General features: G+C 45.5%; 1 protein-coding gene across 15 annotated transcripts; it reads left to right on the top strand.

Annotated features, from left to right (window-relative positions):
* Positions 1-1,306: 1,306 nt before the first annotated feature.
* On the top strand, positions 1,307-10,912 carry LOC123107858 (uncharacterized). 15 transcript variants are annotated; one of them, XR_006451788.1, is made up of 11 exons: positions 1,307-1,567; positions 1,656-1,749; positions 2,700-3,049; positions 3,375-3,569; positions 3,786-4,021; positions 4,328-6,123; positions 6,765-6,933; positions 7,530-7,629; positions 7,694-7,750; positions 7,838-7,996; positions 8,483-8,761. XR_006451788.1 is itself a non-coding variant. In XM_044529765.1 (5 exons), exon 5 carries the CDS (start codon positions 9,137-9,139, stop codon positions 9,944-9,946), a length of 810 nt encoding a protein of 269 aa, XP_044385700.1. In that variant the 5' UTR covers positions 6,130-6,933; positions 7,530-7,629; positions 7,694-7,750; positions 7,838-7,996; positions 8,849-9,136; the 3' UTR covers positions 9,947-10,912. The 15 variants fall into 15 exon arrangements, 3 of the variants coding, with proteins under 3 accessions (XP_044385700.1, XP_044385711.1, XP_044385706.1); XR_006451794.1 differs by having other exon boundaries at positions 8,405-8,761; XR_006451792.1 differs by adding an exon at positions 1,942-2,107 and having other exon boundaries at positions 7,838-8,761.
* The last annotated feature ends 412 nt before the right edge of the window (positions 10,913-11,324 follow it).

Here is an 11,324-nt window from a genome sequence, read left to right as displayed (position 1 = left end):
AAGGGGTAATGAACAGTAATCTATATCTTGTCGTGGGTTTCTCCAAATCAATCGGAATGAACAGTAAGTAGTACACCATCTATGTCTATGTTATACTGTGTACTACAGGTCTGTGTAGCGATAAGAATTAACTTGGGCGATGGCCATCGGCTCACTTATGGGGGACAGTAAAAAATAGATAATAAATAATGGACAAACTACATCAGCTCACTTACGCGGTTCAGGGGACAGACGCGGCAAGTCAGTGACAGTTGGGGAGGAAGTGGCTGGTTAAATTCGGGTGGGACACACGATGGAACAGATCCAAAGGAATCTAATACAAGTAGTGCTGGTACAGCGAAAGGAGTAATACAAAACGAGTCCACGAACTATACTAGTAGGCAGGCGTGGATGACTGGTGAGATTCCAGGGACAGATGTCCTTCCCGACGGCTCTGTTTGTTGCTATCGAACGGCCACCATCTGTCACATCGGAGGGCTGTCCAGAAATCATCCGTTAGATTTGGAGCAGCCGCCTTCATTATTTGTCTTTGTTTATGTGAGACCCACCTTTGTTGTATTATATACTCATATTATATAACTTTGAGAAAATAAATGGCTTCAAATCCAGTTGTAACGAGGCAATAAATGGCTTCAATTTCCGGTTGTACTACCTACTTCCTGATTTATTGGTCCTCCTCTTATTTTGTGTCAAAATTTGACCTTAAATTTAACTAATAAAATGTTAATGCATATAACAAAAAATAATATCATTAAAAATTATGTTCAAATACGAATCCAATAATATATTCTTTTGCGACATGCATTATTATTTTCTTAAGTAAATCTATGCTTAAAATTTGACACTAAATACTAAGGAGACCAATAAACAGGACGGAGGTACTGACTTTGAAAGCAGTTGCTTCTCAAAAAATCATTAAAAGAAGGGAAAAAAGATACATACATGTAGATTGAAAGACACATGAGGCAATAAATGGCTTCAATTTTGTTTGTTTGTTTGTTTGCTTGCGTGAATCAAGAGATAAGAGAAAAATGTGACCACAGGCCTTCTCATAGGTCAGGCGATTCTGGCCGTCTGATGCGTTTGCTTGATAGGTTTTAGACCATTGGATCGAGCCACTGGATGACCTCGGCCGTTGGATCGAAGCCGAGGCACTGTAGAAATGAATAGTTACCGTCTCGTGGTAAAAATCTCGTTCCACCGCGCGTAATTCCTGTCCCCCGCCGAGGGCATTTTCGTCATTTCGCGTCATGTGGTATAAAAAGGGCCGCTCCTGTGGAGAGGAAACCTAGCCGTCGCTCCTCTGCCCTCCCTCTCCCCAACCCGACCCGCCTCCCTCCTCTGCACCTTCACCACCGGCCATGTCCGCCCCCACCGGCCATCCCCTCCCATGGGAGAGACTAGCCGCCTCCTCCCGCACTCGTGCGATCCCAGCCCCCATCCCTAACCTAGCTCCTCCTCCCGCTCACGCCGCCTCCTCCTCCCCACCCGCGCCTCCCTCTCCTTCTTCCCTGCTGCCACCCAGCCTCCTCCCTTCACGGCCTCCTCCTTCCACCCCTCCGATCTGGTGCCGCCCTCTAATTCATGTTATTGTGATTTGGAACGATTTGTGTTTTGGTGGGCTTCAATTTGGTGCTTCCCCTTTCCATGTGCAGAGAAAAGGAGAAGAAGGGGTTGGATGAGCAAGAAGCAGAAGGACTAGAACAAGAAGAAGGGAAGGGAGGTGGGGCCATATGCATGTCCATGGAGGTCTGTCCCCCTCTCCTCCTCTCTTCTCTTTCAGTCTTTCCTTGTACTGCAGCAGCCCTTAATCCCCTTTGATTCGATTTGTTCAGTTGTGTTACTTGTTGTCTCCTAAGAAAAACTAGAGAACCTGAAGAAAATTGTATTGAAAGTAGTTTAACTTCCAGTTTGTACACTTTTTTGTGTTACTGAAAGTAGCAGAGCAGGCGAGGAGGGAGACTAGGTCGCGCTCTCTCTGCCTTTGTCTCGCGTGGGGAGGAGTGGAGGCTGCGGCTCGCACTTCTTCTCCTTTGTGGACTGCAGAATGGACGGGCGAGACGCTGCTCCTCTTGTCACGCGAGGGTGACAGTCTGGTCCCGTCCAGGTTAACCCACCAGGAAGATGTATATGCTTGTCTCTGTACTAACCATTGAAAATAAGCAACACCTGAAAGAAATATTCAGTTTGACTATGGATATGCTCATCTCATTATATTCAGAGTTCAATATATATTAAGAGTTCAGGGGTAGAGTTGATTTTTCTGCTGCTCTGTCTCCTCTGCACATATTGGTTCCATTTTTAGATTATCTGCATTTGCTAGGCTTCATTCTGTAGGACAGCACATGGAGTATCACATGCTTGTATGTACTAACCATCAAAAACAGTACCTGTAATATGAAGTATGACTATGTGTATCTATGAGAGATTATTTATTTATAGCCTTGAAGATGTATTCTTCCTGACTGTTGCGTTATGTTCACTTCCTCGATTAGCACCACCATCTTTTTTTTTGGACACCAGCCACCATCTCTTGTAGTATCACTGCCAGGCATAATTCTTGTAAATCTATTATGCAAGCAAACTCCTGATTGATGGCCCCACTACGTACCAATGAACTCTGTACCTACAATTCATAGATTCTTGGGTACCAGTTTTGTACTCTATTTCTTATTACTCATGGCATGCTCCTGATACAGGTACTCCTCTTTGGCGTAATGGGACACCAGACAAGCCAGTTCTCTGCAATGCATGTGGTTCGAGATGGAGGATAAAGGGTACATTGGTGAATTACACACCGGCGCATCGTCGGGAAGATACTGACGCTGGCGAAGCTGGACCTGACAAGCTGAAGCTCAATGGACAGAAACAGCCGAAGAAACGACCAAACTGCACTACTGCAGCATAGTGAAGGATGAACCACGGTCTGATCAGAGCTTCTGGAAGATAGGAAATGCGGACACAAGCAATAGATTCTGTTTTGGATCAGTGGTGTCATATTCAGAGAGTTGTGCCCCGTATGGTTCTATTGATGCAAGTGAAATAGCCGGTGAGTTCTCTCTAATTTCTTGACTTGTTGCTGTTAAGTCAAAACTTTTATGTTCTTCGTACCAATCATAATCATTAGTTGACCCTCTAAGTCCCTATGCATAGCATAATCTTTTTGGATGAGTTCTTTTCATAACCAGAAGTAGCCAATAAGTGTTTTGTTCATGTGAGACTCGAGATTTGATAGTGCTAACCTCAAAGAGATAGTGGTGGATGTACACAACTCACGATTTGGCAAATAGCTAAATTCCTTATATTTTAGTATTTCTTTCTTATTATCTTTCCTACTTCTGGTTCCCGAACTGAACTTTTATTCTTTTCTACAGAAATTAGAAGAGTGAGTGATGGTTTGTACAAATGTTTACGGTATCCTGTCAATGAGGGAATGAGGGCATGTAAATTGGCGCTTATCCCTCGGCCGATCTGTTTTTGCTCGATGTGCGAGCAGCCCGTGCACCCAAAATCGACCCATGACGATTCAAAATCTTATCCAAAGGCAGCAGCCGGAGGATGGAAACACGGTATTCATCCAGGGAGCCGTAATCAATGCAATTCTGGATTCGGATTTGCTAATATCACATTAGCTAGATTTAGGCATGTGCAGAGATGTGTATAGTTCAGAACTTATTGAGAGCAACTATATCTGTTGTATGTGTACTTGCATTGTTGTTTTCCTTTCGACTGATGTAAGAAAGTGATCTGATGAAAACTGATGTTATTACTTCTCTTATTTACAGGAAGCAGTATTGTAATGCTCTATTGAAAGGTGTATGTTGAGCTCTGAAGGCAAGCACGACCATCACACTTTTGCTCCTGTGGTAGGCATGTAGGCATGTCGTTTGACTCTTGCCAAGAAGCGTATGAGCAGTACAACCTGTTTGCTTGGGAAAATGGTTTTGGTATTCGTCAGGGAAAATCTAGATGGGGCGAAGGATGATACCAGCTGATGAACGAAATCGCCTATCAGTGTCAGGTTAGCTCCACACAGTCACAGTTGGAGATTTAGTAGTTAAATATCGATTCGAATAGTCATATTACATGACTTGTGGTTGTTGGTAAATCTCAATCATGTTGCTTTGTTTTGTATATTTTTGCATCTCAAGTCTGAATGAGATGCACATTATAATGTCAATATGTCATCAGATTAACTGGTGTCTTGGGGGTCCTAATGAGTTTTCTGTGAAAAACTAGCTTAAATGGCAGCAAGTTTTGAATACAGTGTATGTTCTGTAGCTTCTTTAGCAAGATCACTGAATACTGGTTTGGTCTATATTTTCAGGTACTAATCGATTTGTACTCATGCGTAGTGATTACTTAAAGGAATCTATGAGTTCCTGCAAGATGCATCTCCAGCATTTCTTGTGCAGATAAGTTCCTACTCATATTTCCCCCTTGCATAGCAATCGACTTATTTTAGGAACATTAATATCATTCATTGGCCTATGAATTTCTCACATAATTTCCTGCTTTACTGTTCTGGTGAACATCCTTTTTAAATATTTTTGTTTCTTGATACCTCGAAACAGTAGTTTAAATTCTTTTCCACGAATCTGCGTGTTGCTGTCTTGGTGATGGTAATTAGTCATGGATAGTTGCCATTCTGAAGTTCCTTGGTTCAGATATGTGCGGTTTGGCAATGATTTTGCCTGTTCTTTTTTCTGTTCAAATATATACCATTTGGCAATGACTAGATTCAAAGATACTGGCCAGTCCTATGTAATGGTACAAGCGCCATTTGCAGGCACTCGAGGTATGAGTGACATGCCCCCCTCACCTTTGACGTCCCAGCACGCTCCGTCGCATTTTCTGCCTTTTGGTTAGCATAATGGTGCTCTTCTTAGGACAGGATTGGTACCAGAAAGATTGTTTTTTGCAGCATTATTCTGCAATGTGCTCAATTTATTTGGAACTGGGTGAGTAGATGAAGTGATTCGGCTTAGCCTCCTCCAGCTAATTTAGGTGTTGGCCATCCATTATTAGATTGTACGAATGGAATAGAAGTAATCTTTGTGAAGTCTTAGCTTTGCCCGGTTCATTCGGCACCCTTGGATGCAAGGATTTTTCCAAATTCATGATACTATATCCTCTGAAATTGACTTTCGAAAGTAGAGCTCTGTATTACGGGTGTTGGCTGATGCCCCGATGCATATTTTTGGTTGTGCCCTCAGTTGGTCAATTATTTTTAGGACATTGTGAGGGGAATGTGTGGGCACTCGTAGACATCCCAAACTTTTGCAACAAGCCAAGCAAGAATTGAAATATGAATGGGCTGCCACAAGTAATTAGATACGAATGAATGCTTCTTGCTTGATTAGATTTGTTGACGAGGAATAGGACTCAACTCACGCCACTTCCATTCATCTCGTGCTGCATATATACAGTTTACAGGAGCAGTTCAGAGAGAACGTGTGAGAGCCACTAGCTCCACTAACCCACGATGCAAAGCATGTCTCAGAGAGAGAGAGAGAGAGAGAGAGATCATGCGGTGACTACGCATACATACACACACCAGTACGTATTCTGCTAACAAGATTGATACATCTCCTCTCCTTATATAGAGAGGTTTACTTGACTCCTAAGCAAGCGACCCTTATCTCTAATTAATCCTAATCCTCCTAATAAGATAATTGGGCTAAGCCCCTAATAACGATAAGATAACTTGGGCCACAACTCACTGGGCTAAGCCCCTAATATGCCGGTCATAACAGTTAGTGAATCATGGTTCTGATTGTGCACCTTTTTTGGCTTAGAAAAATATAGCAATTTATGGTTACTTCTTAAGTTTGGTTATCTCAATTGGGTGTCCTTGCTGCGTTATGGTCTGACCGTGTGTGTGTGTGTGTGTGTGTGTGTGCACGCGCGCGCTCATGAAGCTTCTGTTCTCCATGGATGAACCTCAACAGGCAACAGCAAGCCATCTCAAGGGAGGGGATTCTCAAGTCACCCCACTTCCAATCCATCGATGCCATCCACAAGGACCAAGATGACGATGACCAGGAAGGAAGGAGCCCACGCCCGACCCCTACGACGATGGTTCTGTTTGTGCGCCAGCGACGACCACAACCTCCCTCTCCGGTGAGTGAGCACATCTCCTACCTCTGGCTCCCTCTGTTTCTCTTGTGCTTCTCTAGGTAGGTAGTAACATAGAGAAAGATGGAAGGGGTTCTGGCTCTCTCTCTCTCTCTCTCTCTCTCTCTGTATATATATTTTTTGGTTAGAACCTTGCTAAGGCAGTGGTGATGGCGCAGGCTTACCGATTCAGCCTTTTGCTTCGAATATTTGTACTGCTCCATTTTTTAATTGTTGAGACAAAAGAATAAGCTTATGTGGTATATGTTCCTTTGATTGCAGTTTACTAAATGTCCTCTTTGAAGTTCCCAATTTTCTGCTTTCATGTATAACTTTATTCATATAGACATGCAATGGCTTCATCTCAGAAAATTGTGTGGTATATATATATATACTAAAGGCGTAAGGGTCATGGCCGATGGATATAGGGACTGCTACAACGCACATATATTACATTTTCCTTCTATCCTATTCCTTCAGCGTCAATACTGGCACAACCATAAATCCAGAACCAGAAGATGATAGCTCAAGAATATAGTACGTGTGCTATGCCACGCTGTATAAACCTACTGGAAGCACAACAAACCCTTAAGTCAAATGGAATGTGTTCTGTTAAAAATCTAATTAATGGTCTGACTTTGATAAAGCCACAGGACGCTACAGGGTTAAAGGATAGTTTTCATCAAGAATATGCGCATTGAGATCCACACACACGTCAGTAAATCAAGAAACTACATATGTTCCTATCTGGAGGCACCCATTGTACTGCAAGCAAGACACTGAGTTTGGTTTCAGGTTCCTCTCAAAAGATATCAGGTCTCTCCCTCTCTCCAATTAGCTAATGATAGTCTGTTTGCCTTTTTAGGCTAGAACGGCATAGTTTGGTTTGACTATTTTGGATTGAGATATAATTGTTTGGTAAAACTGTTGTCTAAAAATAGTGCTTATTTCTTTTACGAAAGAAAATGTTGTACCACATGCTCATCCATGAGAACCATCTATTCAGCTTTTATCTAATTACGCATTGAACAATTTGATTATGAATCTGTTCTGGTGCAGCCTATCTACGCTTGCATCACTAATATTGCTATAAGTAATCTGTGGCGTTTCTGACAGTACAAATGAATGTTGAATGGGGATGTCATGCCATAGGTTAATCCTATTGCTTTGTTTTTTCTCTTAAACTTTCATATGCGTGCCCAATTTATAAAGGACAGACCCAGTGCATAGAAGCTCCCACACAAGGTGGGGTCTGGGGAGGGATTATAGGAACCTAGTCTTACCCCTGCAAAGTGCAATGCAGAGAGGCTGGTTCGAACCCAGGACCTCTTGGCACAAGAATTTATACACTGCAAATTAATTTGGAGTTTGATTCTGTACTTTTTACTTACTTTACTGTTTTGCTGATCTAGATAAAGCCGAGGACAATTAGAGAGTTCCATGTCATTTATCCAAATGAAGATGATAATGAGAAATTCCAACATTATGCTTTCCCGTTGAATATAGCCAAAGGTCATCTCTGCCTCTTCTTTCCAACATTATGACTAAATGTTTGACATGACCCCATTATCTACAGAAGCAAATTCTAGCAGAGAAGCAAATTTTGTAGATTGAAGAACTTTAGGTTGACAAGGTAATATCTCAAGCATATGTCTAGCCCCTTTCATATTTTATGGACTTCCTTGCGAATCTTCATGTATTGTGATCTTTTTTACTTCAGCCTGCAAAAGCATGTGTTAATTGTGTTCTTGAAGCCGCCGGCGATCTGTCCATGGACACGGACCTGGGCTGTCGCGGCTTCACCCACACCGAGTGCCTTCCCAATACGTACGACCAACCAACACAAAGATGACACAGATTGGTTATGCAGGATCTCTTGGTAATGAAACTCTTCCCTTGGCTGTACCTAATCTTGTATGTTCCATTATTTTACCTTTTGAGTGGATTGCTATATGGAATACCATCTATTTCTAATGAATTTATATGTTGCTTGCTGCCTTTTTTAATTAGATAGATCCAATAACTATACCAATGAATAGATTTTTTTTGTGACTGATATATAATTCAGTGATATAAATGCTATATATTTTGTATCTGATATGCAAGGTTACCTGAATCTCCTCGCATATTTTTTTTGTGTTCGTTTATTTATATGGAAAATAGCCTACTTAGTCAATTTTGGTTTAGCCCTGTATGTGGTTTGCTTACTCAATATTGACCTCAGTGTCACTATGCCTGCTTCCGAAACTCTAGCACTGAAATATATGCTCTGTTACTCTTAATCAAGATGCTTTTGTACCAACTTTATGCCATGCTGCACTTACTCGGGCTAAATCCTTGTGCTTTATCATGAGGACAACAATAGTGGTTACTTCTCATCTGAGCTTGAGCTGTGGTGAATGCGACCGATGTTTCGACCGCATACGAAGATGTAGTTCTTTTGGTTTATCAGCCAATATGATCGTATATAGACGGGATGCCTGTACAGAGGCGTTTTGAATTAGTATGGTAGCAGACTATCCTATCCTTATTGTAAATTATGTGTGATCATCGCTATGAGACACTCCTTTGGATGGATTTACCATTCCATGGTTATTGTAAATTATGAATGAATTATTCTGTAGTTTTAGTATTGGTTCTCTAATCTACTTCCTCTGCCTGTGTTATGCATGTGTTATCATGTGTCAATGCATATACAAAACCTGGATTCTTACTAACTTACAATTACCAGGTTGACCAAAATGGTGAGACCAGCACCCTCGCGCCAAGGCGTGATCCCGATCCAGTAGAATAGAGACGATGGCCATGCCGATTGATGTTTACGCGGCCACCAGAGAGAGCGCGGGCGAATGTATGTAGGCTAGTCGTGTGTTTCGTTTACCAGCCGATATCGGTCCATCCATCGACCAGAGGGCGAATCGGACCCGATCGAATACGTACTTGTAGCCAACCGAGTATAAAGCTTGCAGTCTCGTGATCATCGAGCGGTCCAAATCGATTTCTCGGGGCTCCGGCCGTGATGAAGATCGCCGCGAACGCCCGACGTAGGCGGCGACATGACCGCCTGAGCAGGCTAAGCGACGCCACGCTGGGGCGCATCCTCTCCTTCCTCCCATCAAAGGAGGCGGCGCGCGCGGCGTTGCTCTCGACCCGGTGGCGCGACGCCTTCGCCGGCGTCGACGCCGTGTCGCTGGAGGAGCCCGAGAGCCCCCTCCCGGACTACGAGGACCACGGCGGCTGCGGCTGCATGTCCTGCACCTACGGCCGCCCCGTCGACCCCAACCCGAAGCCGCCCTTCACCACCGCCGTCACTGCCGCCCTCCTCGCGCGCCACCGCGTGCCTCACGCACCCGCGCCGCCGCTGCGTGCGCTCCGCGTCGACCTGAATGGTTACCACCGCGAGAGGGCCTCGACGGTGGACCATTGGCTATCCTACGCCCTCAAGCAGGCCGCCCCTGCACCTCATAGGCTCGAGCTCGACCTCCGCCTCAGCCGCGAGCCCATCTGCAATCGCCCTTACTCCCTCCGCGCCGCCGCCAGCAGCTTGAAACCCGCGCGCCGTGCTCGTCGTAAACGCAGCCGCGCCCCCGACTCCGACGCGGACGAAGCAAGCCGCCGCGCGACTCGCCAACGGCGGGTGTCGGTCTCTAACGACGATTCCGAGCCAGACTACCATGGGTACACCGTCCCGAGGATGCTTTTCTCCTCCGTCGCCCTGCGGTCGCTCAGCATCGGCCCCTGCAGGCTCTCCGTGCCTGCCGCCGTCAGCCTGCCGTCTCTCCAGACACTCCTCCTCACCCGCGTATCCGACCGAGAGCGACATGTGTAGAGGCTCATCGACGCCTGCCCTCGCCTCGCCGACCTCACGCTCGAGGCCTGCGCCATGGTGACCACACTCTGCCTCCTCGGCAACCGCCGCCTTCGCAAGCTCGCGCTCCGGTGCTGCCACAACCTGACCGCCGTGGCCGTCAATGCCAAGCTCGACTCCCTGGAGTAACGCGGCGCGGTGCCCGACGCGTCTCTCGTGTCCTCCCGTCGCCGTGCCGACCGCTTGAGTTTTACGTCGTGCAGTATCGATATCTGTGGCGAGGAGGTCTCCTCGCCGAAGGAGCTCACTAAACTCGGAGGGTTTCTGCAGCTAGTTGCGTCCACCAATCACCTGCACCTGCGGTCCGCGCGCCTAGGCTCCGGCATACAACTCGGCGCCATGGCGAGGTTACCGGCGTTCACCAACCTCGTCCACCTCGAGCTAACCGGGCGCCTCCCGCACGGCGACGGCGACGCCGCCATCCCCGCCTTGAGCAGGATCCTCCGGCACGCGCCGACCCTGGAGGTGCTCTCGCTAGCCTTCGACACGGCCCCGGCGACGAGGAGTTGCGCGCCACCCGCGAAAGCTGGGAAGACTGCAAGGTGGGGGAGCTCACGAGCGCGCACCAACTCAGGTACAACGAGGACGAGGTCCTCCTGCCCACGCCGACGGTGATCATCCGCTGCCTCACGAAGCGGGTGAGGGAGATCAATTTGGTGCATTACCACGGCGGGAGGGCGCAGAGGACGCTGGTCAAGTTCTTGCTCAGCAATGCTCCGGTTCTCGCCAAGCTCTACTGCGGATTTGCTCCAGGGCCACCGTGGATTCAGACCAAGCTAAGAGACGAGATCCAAGGTTGGGCGATGAACAGGCCGGAAAATTGCATCTTCGACTAATTCAGATTGTATATAGAAGCTACTGTAATGCAAGTTGATTTTTAGCTTAGTTATCTGGCCAATGCACCGTCTTAATTTCCTCGCATTGTGACACATAAAATTCTTGAAATGAAAGATATGCAAAATTTTACTTTTATTAAAAAAATACTTTTTATCCTCTAGGAGATGTGATCTTGTGAAAGTTTGTTCCTAGCCCCAAACTGGGATCTTGTGACAATATTTCACTACTGAAAAAATGGGCTTTCCCGAGTGTCCGCATCTTTACTGAGAGTGGAACATCAGGAGCTCAGCAAAAGCCACGTAAATTTACTTGCGCGGGTGTGAGGATCATAATAATTATCATTGCAATATATTTTTGTGATATTTCAATGTACAAATATTTGAATTAGTAATATGTGAAGTAAACTAAAAAAAATTATTATCCAGGGATTTGCTAATTCTCATCAATGTTCTACTCCATCCGATTTTCATGTGCCAAGATTTGTGTTACTGTGCGGAACTAG

This window comes from Triticum aestivum, chromosome 1B, assembly GCF_018294505.1.
Source record: "Triticum aestivum cultivar Chinese Spring chromosome 1B, IWGSC CS RefSeq v2.1, whole genome shotgun sequence".
Taxonomy (NCBI): domain Eukaryota; kingdom Viridiplantae; phylum Streptophyta; class Magnoliopsida; order Poales; family Poaceae; genus Triticum; species Triticum aestivum.
Note: the sequence above shows the minus strand (reverse complement) of the source record. Positions and strands in the feature narration are given on the sequence as shown.

Coding starts and splice junctions, on each gene's coding strand:
- LOC123107858 (XM_044529765.1), top strand. CDS start 9,137: ATGAAGATCGCCGCGAACGCCCGACGTAGGCGGCGACATGACCGCCTG.